This window comes from Hypanus sabinus, chromosome 2 (genome assembly GCF_030144855.1).
Source record: "Hypanus sabinus isolate sHypSab1 chromosome 2, sHypSab1.hap1, whole genome shotgun sequence".
NCBI lineage: Eukaryota > Metazoa > Chordata > Chondrichthyes > Myliobatiformes > Dasyatidae > Hypanus > Hypanus sabinus.
The window spans coordinates 16,774,291-16,796,776 of record NC_082707.1 but is presented as its reverse complement, the minus strand read 5'-3'; the positions used below and the strand labels follow the sequence as shown (position 1 = coordinate 16,796,776).

The following is a 22,486-nucleotide window of genomic DNA, read 5'->3' as shown; positions in this document are numbered from 1 at the left end:
GATAGCTGGGTTTCAATAGGTACATTTAATGTCAGGGAAATGTATACAATATACATCCTGAAATTCTTTTTCTTTGCAACAGGGGAGTGCCCCGAAGAATGAATGACAGTTAAACATTAGAACCCTAAAGACCGCTCCCAGCTCCCCACCCCCACCAGCAGAAAAGCATCAGCCCCCTCCACCGAGCACTCCAGTGTGCAGCAAAGCATCAATAAAGACACAGACTTGCAGTACCCCGAAGACTACTCGTTCACCCGGTAATTCAACCTACCACAGGCTCCCTCTCCCCCTATTAAGGGAAAAAGAGGTGTCCCCGTTTCACAGCGAGAGGGGATACATAGCAATAACTCGCTGATTTATGATGTTAAAAAAGTCTGTTGTGTCGCTTTTTCCAAGCGCTGTGCCCAAAGAGTCATCTGTGGAAAGGCACAGTTCTCCAGGCCATCAACCCCCCGTAGCTGACCCACTGCTCCCAACGTCCCGTGTTCTCCTGCCTAGAACCAGCACATCTCCAGAGGCATGAAAACCCAGCAGTCTGAAGTCGCGGTAGTCTTTTAGGCTGTCTCCTTGGGATATCAAAAAGTGGCCGGTCGTCCCACTCTTGCAAAGTCCCAAAGTCAGAGAGTAACTCCAGGTCAGGGTCTGCAAAAGAACCCTGAAAAGGAAACAAAAGAGATAATGAAGATAGAAATAGAGCTGTTTCCCAAGATGCAAGCAAAGGAGTCCTCGTTTAGCGACATCATAATCATAATAAAGTGATAGGTGAAGCCAAGTGGGTAGAAAAGGTAAAGAGTTGGTGAGGAAGAGAGAAAAGAATCTGATAGGAGAGGAGAGTGGACCAAAGGAGAAAGAGAAGGAGAAGAGAACTCGGGGTGGGGGTGATAAGCAGGTGGGAAGAGGAATGAGGCCAGAGTGGAGAATATAGGGCTGAGTTATCGGAAGATAAAATCAATAATCATGCCATCATTTTGGAGGCTACCCAAAAGGAATAAATTTATATCATTGTTGCCATTTTTTACACTGAGTAGAAGGTGCCCGTAAGTGACTGCCATGGGTAGTGGTGGAAGCAGATGCGAAAGTGGCATCGAAGAGGCATTTAGACATGATTGCAGGGAATGGAGGGATTGCAGATCATGTGTGGGCAGTGGAGATTTCAATCAGTATGACACAGCTATTGAATGGTTTGTTCCTGTGCTGTACTGTCCTACGCTCAGTGGCTACTTTATTGGGTTCTTCCTGTACCTATTTAAGTGGCCACTGAGTCCATGTACATGGCCTCCAGCTGTTGTAGCCCATCCACTTCAAGGTTCGATGTTTTGTGCATTCAGCAGTGTTCTTCTGCACACACTTGTAATGTGTGGTTTCGGTCGCCTTCCTGTCAGCTTGAAACAGTGTGACCATTCTCCTCTGACCACTCTTGTTAAGAAGGTGCTTTCACCCACAGAACTGCATGCTATTTGTTTCTCACACCACTCTCTGTACGTTCGAGAGGCTGCTGTGTGTGAAAATCCCAGGAGCTCAGCAATTTCTGAGATACTCAAACCACCACATCTGGCATCAACAACCACTCCATGGTCAAAGTCACATATCTCTCCCATTCTGATGTTTGGTCTGCGCAGCTAAAACCCTTGCTCGTATCTGCATGCTTTGCAGGACTGGGGTGTCAATCAGAATATCTACCATTGCCCCTTGATTCCATAATCTGTTTTTCTTCTCTCCTTGTTGTATTTTTGCTAGTTATTCTCAACCCAAATCACAAACACAGATGGCAGGGTCATTGCCAGTGTGGTTTGTCCTGTTGGCTGTGCTCACGAAGAGCTAGATGTTTTTACAACAGTCACCACATGTAAAACCACACACCGTGGCTGTGAATTGTGTTGGAGAAGAATCTGAATCCAGGTCAGAACTAGGTTCAATATCACTGGTGTATGTCACAAATTTGTTGCTTTGTAGCTGCAGTACATTGCAATACAGAATAAAAGAGCTATAAATTGCAATAAGAAATACAGAATATTTAAACATTGGGTTAAGAAAGTCGTGTAAAAAGCAAGCAAAAAAATAGTGAGGTAGTGTTCATTGATGATGAGTGGGAGAAACTGTTCCTGAAACATTGAGTGTGTGTCTTCAGGCTCTTGTACCTCCCCTTTGATGGTAGCAATGAGTAGAGGGCATACCCTGGTGATGGAGGTCCTTAATGATGCTTTGAGAGCTTGAAGTTGTTATTGGCACAATATAAGTTCATCTTATCTTTCAAAGCAACCTGCCATCTCCTCATTGCATAACTTCTTCCATGGAACCACAGAGTCACACAACACTGAAATAGGCTCTTTGGTCCACTATGTCTACATCTAACCTAAGTCCTTGTCAAGATCACCCCTCAGTCTGTTACTCCGCAAGGAATAAAGTAATATCCTGCTCAATGTCTCACTATAACTCAGTACCTCGAGTTCTGGCAACATCCTCAAAAGTCTTTTCCGCAATCTTTCCAAATTCATGCATCTTTCATGAAGCAGGGTGACCAAAAATGAACAGAATATTCCAAATGTGACCTCACCGCCTTGTGTAACAGCAACATAATGTCCCTACATCTAAATGCCCTGACTGAGGAACGTCTTTGTTAACATTGTGCATATTACATTTTCTGAACTGCAGTCCAAGGCATGCACTTTATTAGGTACACCTGTATACCTGCTCATTAATCAAATAATTAATCAGCCAATCATATGGCAGCAACCCAGTGTATTAAAGTACCCAGACATGGTCAAAAGTTCCAGTTGCTGATCTCCTGGAATATTCACACACACAACACTATCTAGAGTTTACAGAAAATTGTGCAAGAAACAAGCAAAAACATACAATGAACGACGTGAGAGAGGTTAGTGGAGAATTACAAGAATGGCTGAAGCTGACAGGAAGGTGACAGTAACTCAAATAACGTCAGGTTTCAACAGTGGTGGGCAATGGAGCATTACTGAATACGCAACACATTGAACCTTGAAGTGGATGGGCTACAGCAGCAGAAGACCACAAACATACTCTCACTGGCCCCTTCAATAGGTACAGGAAATACCTAATGAAGTGGCCACTGAATGTGTCTTCCCAATCGCGGGGGTATCCATATCTCCAACTGGTTGGACTGTGGTGCAGAATCTAATGAGGCATGGTGATTCCCAGAATACAGAATCTGGTGTTGATGTTTTCTGATCCTCAGCCAGTTATTGCAAAGTCAGAGAGAGAGAGAGGGTGTCTCCAAGTTCACTCAACGCTGAGCTGAAATGGTATAGACGTCCACTGATAGTCCTAGCATTACAATGGAGCCTTTCTCTGGACCTCGAGATGTCACTAGGTCAGAAGCTGCTCTGTATCCAAGTTATGCTGTCTGGCAGTCCAGAAAAGGAAAAGAGCAATGAGTTCATGTTCCACCTCCCATTGAAATGGCCACATTCTTGACACTGTATCAAAGACTAATTGAAAACTCTTCATTCAGAGGGTGCCTTGCTCCCAAGTATTGCTTCATGTTATGAGGATGACTTCAGACTTTTACAGAAGGGAAAATTGTGCTGGAACTGTTGGTTTCATTCAGCCTTAATATCTAACTGAGTGCACGGGGAGTCATTCATTCAGTCGAGACACCAGGGTACATCTAACTTGGTGCTGGGTCAGACTCGGGCCAGAATGTCTAAGCCACAGAGACTTTGTTGAGAAGATGTGGATTGGTGATTTCTCGGTGATTGACAAGCCTCTGAACTTCTAGTCTATAAAGAATAACAAGTCGGCCATGATGGAAAGGCAGAGGGGAATTGATGGGCTAAATGGCCTAACTTTGCTCCTACATAACACATGGTCCTTCCGATGGAAGCCACTTTCTTGAAGTACCCCTCTAGCTGCTTTGGATGACGTTGGGGGGAGGGGGGTGGTGGTGGGGCAACCTACCAGGGCGAAGCCATTACGACCACGTCTCTGGCTGTGTGGTTCAGAAGAGAAGGGCTGCAGTAGCAATTTGGCAGTTGTACGTGTGGCTAAGAAACTAGTGCAGGATTCAGAGTTTCAGATTTCTGGACCATTGCCATCTCTGCTGTGGAAGGTATGATCTGTTAAAAGGGCAGCTCAAACCTGAACTTGAGGGGAACCAATATCCTTGCTAGAGCTGCTGGGGAGGATTAAAACTAATTTGCCGGAGGATAGGAACAGGAGTGATAAAGCTGAGAACGGGACATTTGGTATACAAGTCAATGCATGTGTGTAGTGAGACGGTGAGGAAGGACAGACAGATGACAGGGCAAAATTGCAATTAGTGAGTTGAGTTGAAGGACAGAATCAAAATGGGTGAAGAATTTAGGACTAAAGATGTTGTATCTGAATGCATGCAGTGAATGGTGTAAGGTTGATGATCTTGTAGCATAGTAAGAGATTGGCAGGTATGACATTGTGGCCATCTCTGAGTTGTGGCAGAAAGAAGATCATAATTGGGAGCTTAAAATCCAAGAATACACATTGTGTCGAAAGAATAAGCAGGTAGGCAGATGGGGTGGGGTGGCTGTGGTTGGTAAAAAATGAAATTTTTTTAGAAGGTGGTGACATAGGATCAGAAGATGCAGAGTCATATTGATAGAGATAAGAAACATTAAGAGTAAAAGGATTCTGATAGGAACTATGTACAGGCTTCTGAACAATATCGGGATGTGGGCTACAAATTACAATGGGAGATAGAAAAGGCATTTAAAAATGGTAATGTTACAATAATCATGGAGGATTTCAATATGCACGGAGATTAAGAAAATCAGGGTAGTGCTGGATCCCAAGATACAGATTTTGTAGAATGGCTACTAGATGGCTTTTTAGAAAAGTTCATGGTTGAGCACAAAAGGGAAAATACATTTCTGGCTGTTATGTAATGAACCAGTTTAGCTTAAGGTAAAGGAAACCTGAGGAGGCAGTATTCATAATATGATAGAATTCACCATGTAGATTGAGAGGTAAAAGATAAAAGTCAGATGTATCAGTATTACAGTGGAGTAAAGGGAATTACAGAGGCATGAGAGAGGATCTGGCCAAAGTTGATTGAAAGGGAACACTAGCAGGGATGACCACTAAACAACAATGGCTGGAATTTCTGGAAGCAATTTGGAAGGCAGAGGATAGGTACATCCCAATGATGAAGATGAAGATTCTAAAGGGAAGATGAGGCAACCGTGGCTGTCAAAGAGTATAAAAGCAAATGGGAGGGCATAGCATAGACCAAATATTAGTGGCAAGTTAGAGGATTGGGAAGGTTTTAAAAAGTAGCAGAAGGTAAGTAAAATTCTATAAGGAGTGAAAAGATTAAATATGATGGTGATCTAACCGATAATATAAAAGAGGATGCCAAAAGTTTTCTCAGATATATAAAAAAGTAAATGAGAGGCAAGAGAAAGTTGGAAGTGATGGGCGATATGATTTATAATGTTGGAAAGTACAGGTTTGGTTTAGCATTTGTGAAAGAGGGCTCTAAATCCAGGGTGTACAGCGCAGGCCCACGATCAAGCATACTTTCTTCAGTCAACCAGCAAGGCTGTAGCTGAGGCAGCAGAGGCAGGATCATCATGGGTGTGGACTAAGTACATCCAGAGGGGCAGATAGTCGGACAATGTATCTATCTTTTGTAAGCTCTTCAGTAGCTGCATAGACACTTGAAGAGTAGACTGTCTGTTGGATGGAAGCAGCCAACAACTCTGATAGAGGCAGATGCCAAGTTTTTACTCTCATTAGTGGGAGGTGGTGCTTTAGCACTGCTGGCTCACCACCTTGAGGGAGTCTTGATTATAAGCGGGTTGAAACTCCTGAACACAGGTGGCAGATCAACTGATGATAGCACAGGACCGTTAACATCTTAATCCACGTGTATTTTCAATTCTATAATTCAATTCAGACTACTGGAAAATGATGTTGGAGAGCTGGTAATGGAGTGGGGGGATGAGAAAAAGGAATGGCGGACACAATAAGTGTTTTGCACCAGTCTTCACTATGGAAGACACTAGCGGTATGCTGGAAATTCAAGTGGGTCAGGGGACAGAAGTGAGTGCAATTGCTGTTACGAAGGAGAAGCTGCTTGTGAAGCTGAACGATCTGAAGGTAGATAAGTCTCCTGGTCCAGGTGGACTACACCCCAAGGATTTGAAAGAGGGAACTGAAGAGATTGTGGAGCCATTACCCGTGATCTTTCAGGAATCAGGTTCTGGAATGGTTCTAGAGGACTAGAAAACTGCAAATGTCACTCCACTCTTTAAGAAGGGAGGGAGGCAGAAGAATGTAAATTATAGGCTAGTTAGCCTGACTTCATTGGTTGGTGAGATGCTGGAATCCATTACTGCAGATGAGGATTCAGGGTACTTGGAGGCACATGGAATTCTTTGAAGAAATAACAGGGAAGATAGATAAAGGAGCGTCAGTACATGTTCATAACTTGGATTTTCAGAAGGAGACAAGGTGCTGTACGTGAGGCTGTTTAATAAGGTAAGAGCCCATGGTATTACAGGAAAGATACTGGCCTGGATAGAATATTGTCTAACTGACAGGAGGCAAACAGCGGGCTTAAAGGAGTCTTTTTCTGGTTGGCTGCCAGTGACTAGTGATGTTCCGCTGGGGTTGGTGTTGGGACTGCTTCTTTTCTGAAAGGTTGAGGTAGAGTGGAAGGAGAGAGGATGTTTCTTATAGTGGGGGAGTCTAGAACCAGAGGGCACAGTCTCAGAATAGAGGACACCTATTTAACAGAGGTAAGAAGGAGCTTCTTTAGCAAGAGGACGGTGAATCTGTGGAAGTCATCACCTTGGACAGCTGTGGAGGCCAAGTGATTGGGTACATTTACAGTGGAGGGTGGTAGAATCTTGGTTAGTCGGGGCATCAAAGTTTATGGGGGAAAAAGCAGGAGAATGGAGTTGAGGATATTAAATCAGCCATGATGGAATGGCGGAGCAGTTTTGATGGACTGAATGGCCTAATTCTACTCCTATGTCTTATGGTCTTACTGTGCTGTATCTCTGAATAAATAAAAATAAAATATCCCAGGAATAAATTCTAGAAAGAAAGTTCAGTTACCAATTAATTATCAGGCATGTACGTCACAGTAACAAGGCCGGAAGAGTTTTATCACCATTATCTTGTCTCTGCCCACTAATAATGAGAATCTTTTAAACATCCTGCCACATTTAATTGAATTGTATCTTGTTGCAGAAGTACCAGACATTAATTAGCAATTTACAGGGCATATTATTTCCCTGTATTACCACATTCCTTCTTACAGATATAGTTAATGAATAATTTGAAAATGGAAACGAGAGATAAAATACTGCAGATGCAGGGAATTATGTAGCAAAAGCAAATAATATAGGATGTCCATCCACCAAAGGCAGAATTTCCGGGTTGCTGCCATTTTAATTCCTATTCCCACTGCCATTCTGACATGTTGGTCCGTGGCTTCCTTTTGCCATGATGAGGCCACCCTCAGGATGGAGGAACAACACACATTCACCAAGTGGATGACATGGACATCAATTTCTCCTTCTGGTGATCTTTTCCCTCCGCCTCCCCTCTTCTTTCATTGCCTGCTCTGGTCTCTTATCTCTCTCTTCATCTGCCCATCACCTTCTCCTGGTGTCCCTCCTCCTTCCCTCTCTTCCATGATGCACTCTCCTCTCCTGTCAGGTTCCATCTTGCCAGCCCTTTGCTTCCAGCTTCTCACTCCATTGCCACTCCCCCACCTGTCTGGCATCACCTATCACCTTCTAGCTATCGCCCTTCCCGAAGACTGTGGTGACTGAAACAGAGTCAGTATTTCACCTCACTGATTCTTCCACCAGAAATGGAAGAGTGAAAAAACAAGCATGGTTTAAATTTTAGAGTAGAGGGAACGGAATACCTGTGGTAGGGTGGAGAGCAAGGCTGACCAGGTAGTGATTCCTCTAATCCTAGAGAGAAAAACAATGAACAAGAAAGAATGGTGTAACTACTTAAATCATAGAATTACAGAACACTACGGAGCAGAATCAGGCCCTCAACCCATCCAATCTATTCCAAACTATCAATCTGACCTCTGTACCCTCCCATCCTTGTACCTATCCAAATTTCTCTTAAATGTTGAAATCAAACCCGTGTCCGCCACTTCCACTGACAGCTCGTTCCACACCTTCACTGCCCTCTTGAGTGCTTCTTTTCCTTCAGAAAAGAAAAACAGTCGACGTTTCAGACTGAGACCCTTCATCAAGGCCAGTCCTAATGGGGGGTCTTGGCCTAAACTGTCGACGGTTTACTCTTCTCCATGAGTTCTGCTTGGCCTGCCGAGTTCCTCCAGCATCTTGTGTGTGTTACTTGGATTTCCAGCATCTGCAGATCTTCTTGTCTTTGCTCCACATAATATAGCTTACATATATACATTGATTGTGTGTCCATAGAGTGAAACTAGACACACAAGTGTCTGTATATATGGTGACTCAGACAGGAAAAAATTTTATGTATTTATTTATTTAGAGATGCCGTGCAGAACAGGCTCTTCTGGTCCAATGAGCCAGACTGCTCGGCAACCCACCTATTTCCCTAGCCTAATCACAGGACAATTTACAATGACTAATTATCCTACTAAAGGGTATACCTTTGGACTGTGGGAAGAAACCAGAGCACGCGGAGGAAATCCACACAGGTATCAGGAGAATGTACAAAATCCTTACAGACAGACTGGAATTGAATTCTGAACTCTCTACTCCTCAAGCTGTGATAGTGTTGTGCTATCTGGTGTGCTACCCAATCAAAGACAGAGCCGTGGTTGTGCAACAAGTGGTCCTTAGCTTTACTTTGCTGAGATACAGTTAAGGTTCTTAGGGTCTTCTTGCTGCTAACATCACGAAGGAGCGACTGAAGCCTCAGGTCCCACACCACCAGGTTCAGGAGCTGTCATTACTCTCCAACCATTTGGCTCCTGAACCAGTGTGGATAACTTCACTCACCACCACACTAATGGACTCAAGAACTCTACAACTCATGTTCCCAGCATGTATTAATTATGTATGTAGATATGTGCATGTGTTTGTATTTGTATATATGTATGAATGTATTTGCAAGTTTACCTTCTGCACATTGGTAATTTATCAGACTTTTTGTGTGGATTACATTGACTCATTGTACTCCTTTGTTCTGCTGTGAACATCCGCAAGAAATGAATCTCAAGGTAGCATATGGTGACATTTATTTACTTTGATAATAAATTTACTCTGTGGAAGCAAATATAGCACCGTTTTAGCCAGTCATATGAAGAGGCAGAGGACAGAGGGAAGAAAAACAATTGCAGACAGATGCGCAGTTGAAATTAGCACAATCACTGGCACATCATGGGCCAGAGGGCCTGATCCTGTCTTTTCCCATTCTGTGTTCTCTGTGGGACCAGCCTTGTTGCCTCTGATATTATTGGTTTGAACATGCGTCAAATGGCTTGAGACTTTGCTGTCTGTAGTTCTACATACACTCAGTGGCCACTTTGTTATCTATCTCGTGTACCTAATAAAGTGGCCAATGAGTATACGCTCATGGTCTTCTGCTGCTGCAGCCCTTCCACTTCCAGGTTCAATATGTTGCACACTCAGGGATGATCTTCTGCACACCACTGTTGTAACGCATGGTTGTTACAGTTACTATTGCCCTCCAAGTCACCCTGAACCAGTCTAGCCATTCTCCTCTGACATAAAATGAGAAAATCTGCAGATGCTGGAAATTTAAGCAACACACACAAAATGCTGGAGGAACTCAGCAGGCCAGGCAGCATCTATGGAAAAGCGAACAGTCGATGTTTCAGGCTGAAACCCTTAAGCAGGACCGAAACTTTGACTGCACTCTTTCCCTAGATGCTGCCTGGCCTGCTGAGTTCCTCTAGCATTTTTTGTGTGTTGCTCCTCTGACATGTCTCATTAACAATTTATTTTTTGCCCACAGACCTGCCACTCGCTGGATGTCTTTTATGTTTTTCACACAATTCTTTGTAAACTCTAGAGCAGGCATGGGCAAACTACGGCCCATGGTCCATATGCGGCCCGTTAAGCTTTTTAATCCGGCCCGCAGAACTTGATGAAATTATATTAATAAACCTTGTTAACGTTTTTTCCCCGCAATTCTGGCGTTTTCCCAATAGATGACGCACTCTATATACATTGACCTTTGTTGAGGTGCAGCGTATTACTCCACATTTGCGCTTTACTCTTTGTTCGGCTCGACCTATTTGTGTGAACAGGCGTTCAGCGTCATGAACATCAACAAAGCCAGCCACAGATCCAAGTTAACTGACCAACACCTCAGATCCATCCTGAGAATCGCCACAACAAAACTAAATCCAGACTTTGATGCGCTGGCTAAAAAGGGAGACCAACAACACTGTTCCCACTGAAATTAAAAATAAGTTTCTTTGTTGTGTTATGTAAAAAATGCATTTGAAAATATTTTTTTTCAATAAGGCTTACATGTTACATGTTACTTCTGTTAAGTGATGGACATGAGTAGTGCGCAGGTGCACGTACATTCTCACAATAAAAAATGCGCTCCAGATCAAATAACGCGCTCCGCATACTGGCGCGCTGTCACTGTTCTGTCCTTGTGCTGGTCATTGTTGAGTTTTGGCACAGGGGACAATTGAATAAGAAGGAGCAGGACAAGTAGACCTGCATCTCCTACCGTTTTTGAAATAAAGACAGTCAGGAGGAGAGTGATGATGATAATATCTTGAAGGATACCAGAACTTTCAGTGCTTTAAAATAACAACTGTTACTATTAAAAGAAGCTGTATTTTATTCATTTAATTTTCAGTGTTTTAAAAGTCATTTCAATAAATAGCTAAATACCATGGGACTTCAAAGACAGATATTTTGTTGTAATGCATTTGTTTATTTTCAATTGAAATTAAAGCACATGTTTTCTACATATCCCATGATATTTTATTTTCTCTTATGAGGTGTATTACCAAAACACTTGGTCCATCTGCTCCTGGTCCGGCCCCCCTGTCAAATTTTAGAACCCTTTGTGGCCCACAAGTCAAAAAGTTTGCCCACCCCTGGTCTAGAGACTGTGTATGTAAAATATCCCAGGAGATCAGCAGCTTCTGAAATACTCAAACCACCCTGTCTGGCACCAACAATTATTCCACTGTCAAAGTCACTTAGATCACATTTCTTCTCCATTCTGATGTTTGGTCTGAACACCAACTGGACCATTTGACCATGTCTGCATGCATTAATGCATTGAGTTACTGCTACATGACTGGCTGATTAGATATTTGCATTAACTGGCAGGTATCCAGGTGTACCTAATAAAGTGGCCACTGTGTGGATAACTGCACATTTAGCCTGTGCAATGGGAAGAGGCTACTGAAAAGCTCTGCTGAATCATCATGAAATTTTTAAAACTAAGAAATATTAAAAACTGCTGACGCTAGAAATCTGAGATTAAAAATAGAAAATTGTGGAATCACTCAGCAGGCCAGGCAACATCTCTGTCTGCACTAGTCACATGTACCAAGATACAGTGAAAAACATTTGTTTGTCATCCATCATTCCACACATTATTACATCACAGAAGTATGATGAAAAGTGAAGGCAGAATATCAACTTTCATAGTAACCTTCTCAAAAAACTCTCAAAGATTGATTAGACATGAGCTACCATATGCAAAGTCATGCAGACGCTCCCTGTCCATCCAAATACACACATACTCTGTTGCATACCTTGCAGTAATTTACCCACTACTGACATCAGGCCCGCTAGCCTATGATTTCCCAGCTTACTCTTAGAGCTGCTCTTGAAGAACGGAACAACTTTAGCTGTCCTCTAGTCCTCGGGCAACTCACTCATGGCTGAAGCTATTTCAGGTATGTCGGTGAGAGGCATGCAGTTTCTGCGGTAGCTCCCACTAAGTGAACACTTCGTCACTGACCACCCTAACTTACCCTGAGACCGCTTGCACTTCCTCATCCCTAATCTGGATACAGTCCATTTTATTTATTTTTTTATTGAGATACTGTGTGGTGCGGGCCCTCCCGACCCTTTGAACCTCACTGCACAGCAGCCCCCAACTTAACCCTAGCCTAATCATGGAACAATTTACAAAGACCAATTAATTTACCAACCAGCGTGTTTTTGGACTGTGGGAGGAAACCAGAGCACCCGGAGGAAACCCATGCGGTCACGGGGAGAACTGCTTACAGGCAGCAGCAGGAATTGAACCTGGGTCACTGGAACTGTAAAGCATTGTGCTAACCACTACACCACCCAACAATCCATGACCTCACTATTCTTCTCCCTCAGCATGTAGACTGTTCCTCTGCCAGAGCTGCTGGGTATTTCCACCACTTCTGTTTCTGTTCATCTTGTTTGGTTATTTGCAATAAACAGTTGTCTCAGCATACATCCCACGCTGCAAGACCCTCCCAGTACTGGAACAGGTTAAAGCCACTGGGATCATAAACACAAGAAGAAGTTCCACAGATGCTGGAAGTCCAGAGTAATACATAGAAAATGCTGGAGGAACTCAGCAGGTCAGGCAGCATCTATGGAAATGAATAAGCGGTCAATGTTTAGGACTGAGACCCCTTATCCGGACTGGAAAGGAGGGGGAAGAAGCCAGAATAAGAAGGTTGGGGAAGGGCAAGTCCTGATGAATAATATTTTTGACTGTTTGTTCCTCCAGCATTTTCTATAAAAGTCACTGGGAGTGAGTTTCAGCAGGTGGCCAACACTATACTCTGGGGTAAAAGCCAACTTTCTCCACCTATCAACAGCTCAGTTCTGAGCCAAATGTGTGCATAAATGGCTATCCTCCCCCTTGCTTCCTGACAGCTTGGTATTTTCTCTCCACAGCCATTCCCTCTGGTCTCCTCATCCCGCTGGCTGTGTAAGAGGGGCGAGCTGATTGGCTTTGTCGAGGACACAGGAATCTTTTCCAAACGCACATCCAGGCAGCAGGTCTACTTCTTCCTGTTCAATGATGTCCTAATTGTGACTAAGAAGAAAAGGTGAGTCAACACCTCTCCATCTCTCCCCTTCTCACTGAAGCTTGTGTCTAGCCTTGACATCGTGAAGATAAAGTTTAGACCAGTGAAGGACTGAGGGAATACTGCACTCTTTCAGATGCAGTATTAAATGAAACCCTCAGAGTGTTTGAGTTACTGTCAGCTTGAACCAGTCCGCCCATTCTTCCCTGACTTCTCTCGTTAACAAGGAATTTTTCTCCATAGAACTGCAGCTCAATGGATGTTGTTTTTGTTTTTCACACCATTCTCTCTAAGCTCTAGAGAGTTGTGTGTGAAAATCCCAGGAAATCAACAGCGTCTGAGATACTCAGACCACCCCATTTGGCACCAATAATCATTCCTCAATCCAAGTCACTCAGATCACATTCCTAACCAATTCTGAAGTTTGGTCTGAACAACAAATGAACCTCTTGACCATATCCTCATTCTGTTTATGTAATAAGTTTCTGCCACCTATTTGGCTGACTAGGTATTTGCTTTAACAAGAAGGTAAACAGGTGTACTTGATAAACTGGCCACTGACTGTAGAATGATACAATACAGAAAAAGACCCTTTGGCCCATATAGTCCATGCCAACCTGACCTGCCTCATCCCATCTACCTGCATGCTGATCATAGTCCTCCATACCCCTCCCATCCGCAGACCTATCCAATCTTCTTTTAGATGTTACAGTTGAACCCACGTCCACCACTTTCTCCAGCAGTTCACTCCTTACTCACGCTACCCTCTGAGATAGGTTCCCTCTTAAGTCTTTCACCTTTCACCTTTAGCCTATGACCTCTAGTTGTAGTCTCATCCAGTCTGAGGGGAAAAAGCCAGCATATGAATCCACCCTATCTGTCTCCCTCATAATTTTGTTAACCTATATATGACCTCCCTTCATTGTCCTGCACTCCAGGGAATGAAGTCCTAACCTATTCAACCGTTTCCTGAGGCCTGGCGGCGTCATAGAGCCATAGAGAAGCATGGCACAGAACCAGGCCCTGGAGTGCAGTAGAACAGCTCCTCACTTCCTGAGCCTATGTCCAGTTTGGTCCTGTCAGATCTCCAGGCCACTGAGAGATCGCTTTAAGCAGATCATAATCTGATTCCGCGCCTTGAAGCAGACCGGCGGCCTAGCTAATTCCTTGAAGTTTAGTTTCCTCCATGAAGCAAGGGCACTGACTTCCCAGAAATGTTTCTCAAAGGCAGGAAGAAGCCCCATGAACACTGTGTTCAGAACATGAGGAACAAATCAGCTGAGGATTCCTTGGGAATTGTTTACTTCCTTTGCCACTGTCAGGAATCGTGCGAAGAGAGGAGGACAGAAAATTCAAGAAGTCCAGAGGGGCTTTCTGCCACGTGAGATTTATAAAGCCAAGCCGGTGTAAAGGGAATTTTGTGATGTTGGCTGACTCCTTGTGGCAGCGGTGGGCTGTGGATCCAGAGCTAATCAGAACCAGATGTGTCCAGTGACAGTGATGAGGTCTGGGGTTCCTGCTCTTGTTTGTCGTTTGTGTGCTGGAGTCTGGAGCTGTTGCAAACACAGCAGCTGAGGGGGTGAGAAATGGCAGAGATAGATCGGTTTGTAAAGAGCACGTGCATGAAGTATGCAGGGTCCAGGATCTGATTTCCTCCCGCATCATAAAGATGTGCAGTCTGTAGACTCAGCCAGCTCTAGCACGGGCACAACCCTCCCCTCCAGCAAGTACCTCTCTGAGAGATGGTGCCTCAAGAAGGTAGCATCCATCAGCAAGGACATGGCCTCTTAAAATAAGACCATTAGGTATAGGAACAGAAACAGGCCATTTGGCCCATGGACTCTGCTCCGCCTGATCCAGTTTTCATCTCAGCCCCAATCTCCTGCCTTCTCCCCAAGTCTTCATGCCCTGATCAAACAAGAACCTGTCGACCTCTGGCTCGGTATGGATGTGATGGGCTGAAGGGCCATTTATGTGCTGTACTATTCTGGGCCGTGGTGGTTGATTGTGGTCATTGATCAGAAACTAGTGGTGTTCTTGCAAAGTGATATAAATGCCCTATTATTTTGTGCTAGGTTCATGTTGGCTACGTAGAAGCAGGAGGTTCATGAAATGAGTAGGGAGTCTGGGGTTGAGTGGCCTTTTTGTGAAGGTGATGCAGATTCACATCTGCATCTATACATCTAGTGAAATATGTCAATTGCATTAGCAACCAACACGGGGCAGATGGCAGGTGTCACCAAATGTTCCGATGCCATTAAGGCATGCCCACAATGTTCAGCTGAACAACACTAATAGCAACAAAACAAGACAACAATAGCAGAACAAACCCCTTTCCCACTCTCCTACCCACCCATGCCCTCATTCCACTCCCAGACCTGAGCAGGCCACTTCCAGGCCTACTGTCTGCTCTGGACTTCCAGATTCACAGACAATGAGTCTCTAACCTCCAGTCCCTGGCCTGGCCTGGACTCCTCCTCTGGGCCTCTACCTCCACATCTCACCAATTTCAGTCTTCAACCTATTGGGCTTTCTATCCCTGGACTTGCTAGATTTGGAATGTCAGTGCTGAATAAACATTCATCTGCAGGCCACTTCCTCTATGGTGTCACTGGGTGTCTGATGCATTGGTACTGGCAAGTGATATGAGGCCTCTGTTCTTTCAACAACTTATTTTGGTTCAAAAACCTTGATTCTCCAGGAAACTGGATTTGCCCAGATACTTTACTTTCTCTTGTGAGTATTCCATGTGCTAGAGCAGATTTATGGTTGAAGATTTAATGAAGGAATAATCTTTTGTTTGTTTACATCCGGTGACCTTAGACAAGCTGCTGTAACTTTCCAGTGATTAAACTTAAAAATGTATGGCTGAGTTCAATCTCTGACGAAATATCTATGACAAACAGATTTCCAATCTGTCACTTGCGGGCTGTGCTAAATGTTAGACTGTTTATAACAACACTTGCGTTGTCCTCACTTTACTGATGAAGAACTGACATTCTTACTGCTGCATAGGTAGGCTTGTCACTCCTTTGATAAATTAAGACCCTGCTTGGCATCTGAGGCCTTCCATTGGTTGGATTTGAACATGGATTTTACGTGCTAGATATCTACGTGATACACAAGCCAAGACAGCACGATATGGGGAGCAAGCTGTTGCTCATGCAATGGGCTCCTCCTCGCCACACAGCCAATAAATCCAACAGAATGGTAGAGACCACTACAGTTTGGCTGCAGTGGCATCACAGGAGTTGCCAGTTAGCGTTCAATGCAACATAGGGTTGCTTTCGGGACTCCAGCGCTAGATTTTTCCCTCAGGGTTTACACTCGAAGCCTTCCCCGTGAGTGAGTACAGCCACAAGGCAGCGGGGGTTTGAGATCAGGGTTTTCCTTCCCCTAGACAAGCTGCCCATCGCGGCTGACAAGTCACATCTGCACAAAGCAATGGCCCAGGTAACTCGCCTTTGCTGCTTCTCCTGTCAGTAGAAACAGTTCCATCGGGCTTATCAGAAAAGCCACAGGACTTGGTTGTCAGAGGCTGTTTGAGACGCACTCCATTGGTTAATGGGATCTTAACCCCTGGCTATAACGGCACTTAAGAACCTGCTTGGACTGTTGTAAAAAAAAATTATGATGTAACATACAGAAGCTGGTTCTTCAGACTGTCATGCTCATACTGAACAGCAAGTACCCAAAATGCAGAGGTATTTTGGACCAAGTTATTTGTTTATTTATTTTTATTGCTAAATTCTCTGGTCTGGAATAGGCCCTTTTGGCCTTCAGGCCGCACAAACCAGCAACCCCCAATTTAACTCTAGCCTAATAAGGACAATTTACAAAGACCAATTAACCCATCAAGCAGTATGTTTTTGGACTGTGGGAGGAAACCATGGCAGCCAGAGGAAACCCACATGGTCATGGGGGAGAATGTACAATACAAACTCCTCACAATCTGTGGCAGGAATTGAACCCTGGTCGCTGTTACTGTATGTTCTTCAACGATCAAGTTCTAGAACCAGCATGGATATCTTCACTCACCACAACTTTGAACTGATGACTAAGCACAGTGTATGGGCACACTTTCAAGGACTCTACAACTCACATTCTCAGCAATATTTACTTATTTATTCCTACAACTTGTTTCTTTTTGTATTTGCACAATTTGTCAGTCTTTGTGTGTAGTTTTACATTGATACTATTGTAGTGTTTCCATTGAGAATGCCTGCAAGGAAATAAATCTTGGTGTCATATTTGGTGACATATACTTACTTTGATGATGGCTGCGAAACTTAGATAGCTGAGCCTCTGATGATGATCTTTGGGGATGGGAGAGGTTTCGGGGGATTGGAGGGTTGCGGATGTTGTTCCCTCGTTCAAGAAAGGGAGTAGAGATAGCCCAAAAATTATAGACCAGTGAGTCTTACTTCAGTGGTCAGTAAGCTGATGGAGAAGATACTGAGAGGCAGGATTTATGAACATTTGGAGAGGTATAATATGATTAAGAATAGTCAGCATGGCCTTGTCAAAGGCAGGTTGTGCCTTATGAGCCTGAATAAATTTTTTGAGGATGTGACTAAACACATTGATGAAGGTAGAGTAGTGGAGGTAGTGTATATGGATTTCAGCAAGGCATTTGACAAGGTACCCCATGTGAGGCTTATTGAAAAAGTAAGGAGGCATGGGATCCAAGGGGACATTGCTTTGTGGATCCAGAACTGGCGTGCCCACAGAAGGCAAAGAGTGCTTGCAGACGGGTCATATTCTGCATGGAGGTGGGTCACCAGTGCCTCAGGGATCTGCTCTGGGACCCCTTCACTTCGTGATTTTTATAAATGACCTGGATGAAGAAGTGCAGGGATGGTTTAGTAAATTCACTGATGACACAAATGTTGGGGGTGTTGTCGATAGTGTGGAGGGCTATCAAAGTTTATAGCGGGAGATAGGATGCAAAACTGAGTTGAGAAGTAGCAGATGGAGTTCAACCCAGATAAGTGTGAAGTAGTTCATTTTTGTAGGTCAAATATGACGGTAGAATGTAGTATTAATGGCAAGACTCTTGGCAGTGTGCAGGGTCAGAAGGATTTTATTTCCCTGCTGTTGCCTGATGCTTATTGAATGCAGATTATGTGATCAATAACACATGAGGTGCATGGGTACACTGAATGCCCTCCAGTCCTGGTAACACCTTGTGCGACTTCCAACTAATGAACTATTTTGTCTGTATACTGAGTACTGTTGGGAGCAGGAAGCTGACAGACACTTCTCTTGTAAGGTTTGTATTTTTGGGGTCATTATACATCAGCCTTCTTCCCAGCTGCTTTGTGTAGATAGACGTTGGACCAGAATAAGACCATAAAACGTAGGTTTCAGAATCAGGCCATTATGCCATTCGGCCGTGGCTGACTTATTATCGCTCTCAACCTGATTCTCCTGCCTTCTTCCCAGAACCTTTGACACCCTGAGTAACAAATATACCCAATGACTTGGCCTCCACAGGCATCTGTGGCAATCAATTCTACAGTTTCTCCTCTCGAAAATCCTCCTCATCTCTGTTCTAAAGGGACATCCTTGTACTCTAAGTCTGTGTCCTCTAGTCCACATTATCAGAAACATCCTCTCCACGTCTACTCCTTCTAGACGTTTTTATATTCAATAGGTTTCAAATAGATCCCCATCATTCTTCTAATCTCCAGAGAGTTCAGGCCCAGAGCCATCAAATCCTCCTCATACATTAACCCTCTCATTCCCAGGATCATTCTCATGAACCCCCCTCTGGAACCTCTCCAATGCCAGCGGATCCTGTCTTAGAAAGGGGGCCCAAAACTGCTCACAATACTCCCAAGTGCAGTCTGACCAATGCCTTATAAAGCCGTAGCACTACATCTTGCTTTTATATTCTAGGCCTCTTGAAATGGTTAAGTACTTGCCGTGGTAGGTAGCTCCATAATCAACATTCAGCTATGGGCAGCTTGTAGAAGAACAGCTTTCCAAAGTCAACAAAGTGGAAAAAAAAGAATTCCATTGTCACGTGTACAAGTGAAAAACTTCACTTGGAGCGGTATCTCAGGCTCAAAGAAGCAGCACCCGCAGCAAAAGGATAAATTGCACATAAATTATACATAATTTTAAAAAGAAAAACACAATTTAAACAAAAGGAAAATCCACTTATTGCAAAGTGGTTACGCTGTTGCTATGCTGAGTTAGTGATTAGGATTGTGATGGTGAGTTCAGGAACCAAATAGACACTTAGAAACATAGAAAACATACAGCATGATACAGGCCCTTCAGCCCACAAAGCTGTGCTGAACATGTACTTACCCTAGAACTACCTAGGCTTACCCATAGCCCTCTATTTTACTAAGCTCCATGTATCCATCCAGGAGTCTCTTAAAAGACCCTATCGTATCCGCCTCCACCACCACCGTCTGCAGCCCATTCCACGCACTCACCACTCTCTGCGTAAGAAACTTACCCCTGCCATCTCCTCTGTACCTACTTTCAAGCACCTTAAAACTATGCCTCCTCATGCTGGCCATTTCAGCCCTGGAAAAAGCCTCTGACTATCCACTTGATCAATGCCTCTCATTACTTGTACACTTCTATCAGGTCACCTCTCATCCTCTGGCCAAGTTCACTCAACCTATTCTCATAAGGCATGCTCCCCAATCCAGGCAACATTGGTGTAAATCTCCTCTGCACCCTTTCTATGGTTTCCACATCCTTCCTGTAGTGAGGCGACCAGAACTGAGCACAGTACTCCAAGTGGGGTCTGACCAGGGTCATATATAGCTGTAATATTACCTCTCGGCTCTTAAACTCAGTCCCATGATTGATGAAGGCCAATGCACCATATGCCTTCTTAACCACAGGATGCTTAAAGGGAAGTAGCTGTTCTTGGGTCTACTGGTGTGGGACTTCAGGCTTCTGTACCTCCTGCCCAATGGGAGCTGTGAGAAGATGGCATGGCCCAGATGGTCGCAATCTTTGATGATAGATGCTACCTCCTTGAGTTAGTACCTACTCTAGATACTACTGACAGTGGGGAGGGATGTGCTCGTGATGTATTGCGCAAAGTCATTATTCTCTGCAGATTCTTGCCTTCCTGTGCATTTTGAATTTCCATACCAGACCATGATGCAACTAGTCAAGATATTCTCAACAATATATCTGTAGAAATTTTTTGGTGATAAAGCTGAACTTCCTTAATCTTCCAGGCAAGTCAAGACACTGGTGCTCCTTCCTTGTGGTTGTATTTATGGGTGAGCGCACTCATACATAGAAAGAATGGACTGAGCCTTTTCCCAGGCCCAGGGAGCATGAATTACAGGACATGGGTTTAAGGTGAAAGGGGAGAGTCAGGAAATTGTGATGTGATTTTATCATAGGGCGGGAGGTATGTATGTGGAATGAACTACGCTATGTGTGGAACGAGCTGCCAGAGCAACTGGTTGAGGCAGGTACAATAACAACTTTTAAAAGCCACAAGCATGAGAAAATCTGCAGACACTGGAAATCGATCTCGGCCTAAAACGTTGACTGCTTACTCTTTTCCATAGTTGCTGCCTGGCCTGCTGAGTTCCTCCAACAGAGTGAGTGAGTGAGTGAGTGTGTGTGTGTGTGTGTGTGTGTGTGTGTGTGTGTGTGTGTGTGTGTGTGTGTGTGTGTGTGTGTGTGTGTGTGTGTGTGTGTGTCTGTGTGTGTGTGTGTGTGTGTGTGGCCTATGAAGAACACCTTGGTCAGCATGGATAGATGGGCTTACATACTCTAGAATGATTCTAGAACACTAGAATGATGTGCTAGGCCCAGGACGGTTATTGGTATGTGGTTTATTATTGTCACATGTACTAAGATACTGTGAAAGCCTGTCTTTCATTCTTTTTAATCCAATATGTTAAAGTTACTGATTCATTCCCTGCCAATCCCTGATGTAGGCTGGCGCATGCTCACCACCTTCCTCTTCCTAAAGTCAGCCATCAGCTCCTCAGTTAGTTGAGACAAACCACGGGGCTTGTCTTATTGCTATTTCAAAGACTGTTCAAAGTAAATCTATTATCATGGCACGTATGTGTTGCTGTATACTACCCTGCCGTTCAGTTTCTTGCAGGAAGTCACAGTAGATACAAAGAAATACAACAAAGTCAATGAAATACTACACACAGACAGACTGACAAGCAACCAACGTGCAAAAGAAGGCAAAAAATGATAAATAAATCAGTAGATACATAAATAATTTAATTGATTAACTGAGAACGTGAGTTATAGTGTCCTTGAAAATTGTGGAATCAGTTTAGCGCAGAGTTGACTGAAGTTATTCCCTCTGGTTCAGGCGCCTGATGGTTGAGGGGTAGTAACTGTTTCTGAACTTGGTGGTGTGGGATCTAAGGCTCCTGTACCTGCTTCCCAATGACAGTAGGTATTGATCTTCACATACCTCCTTGGGAACAGTCCGAGACAGAAATTTACATATTTTTCTCCATACCACCTTGCCAAAGAACATTCCAACAGAAGGTGGCTGTTGGTGCTAACCCCTTGGAGGCATTGTCTTCTCTGACAGCTGCCTATAACTCACATGTCTCCATGCAGCTGATCATATTCCTTTGACACACATTCATTTGGTGTGGAGCCAATGAAAAAGGATGAAATACCCACCAATAATTTGGTCTCCGAATTACAGGAAGGATATTAATAATGTTGAAAGAGTGCAGGGAAGGTTTACAAGGATGTTGCCGGGACTTGAGAAACTGAGTTACAGAGAAAGGTTGAATAGGTTAGGACTTGATTCCCTGGAGCGTAGGAGAATGAGGGGTGATTTGATAGAGGTATATGAAATTATGATGGGTATAGATAGAGTGAATGCAAGCAGGCTTTTTCCACTGAGGTTAGGGGAGAAAACAACCTGAGGACATGGGTTAAGGGTGAAGGGGGAAAAGTTTAAAGGGAATATGGGGGGGGGGGGGCTTCTTCACGTAGAGAGTGGTGGGAGTGTGGAATGAGCTGCCAGATGAAGTGGTAAATGTGGGCTCACTTTTAACATTTAAGAATAACTTGGACAGGTACATGGATGAGAGGTGTACGGAGGGATATGGTCCGGGAGCAGGTCAATGGGACTAGGCTGAAAAATGGTTCGGCACAGCCAAGAAGGGCCAAAAGGCCTGTTTCCGTGTTGTAATGTTCTATGCTACGAAGGCAAGTACTGGTTACTGGTGGGTTAGGGTTAGTATGTTATAGGTGTGCTGTGTTGGTGCTGGAGGCTGGCATCACTTGCAGGCTACCCCCAGCCAATCCTCGGACTGTGTTGGTTATTAACGCAAATGGCACATTCCATAATGTTATATGGCCCTTCCCTAAATGCCAGTGTGAAATTATGTGGCATATAGCTATAGTATACAGAGGCCAAGAAGCTTTCTTTCTTCAGAGGTTAAAGGTTTAAGGTAAGGGGTCAGAGATTTAGAGACGATTTGAGGAAGAATGTTTTTTCAGCAAGTGTGT

The 22,486-nt window shown here is 44.0% G+C and overlaps 1 protein-coding gene across 3 annotated transcripts in view; it reads left to right on the top strand.

Moving 5' to 3' along the window:
• Window positions 1-22,486, top strand: part of LOC132406609 (rho guanine nucleotide exchange factor 26-like) — a 218,438-nt gene that overhangs the window by 175,198 nt on the left and 20,754 nt on the right. For all 3 annotated transcript variants that reach the window (XM_059992420.1, XM_059992427.1, XM_059992432.1), the window contains one exon: window positions 12,864-13,018. In XM_059992420.1, coding sequence (XP_059848403.1) covers window positions 12,864-13,018 — 155 coding nt within the window. The remainder of the gene's footprint in view (window positions 1-12,863; window positions 13,019-22,486) is intronic.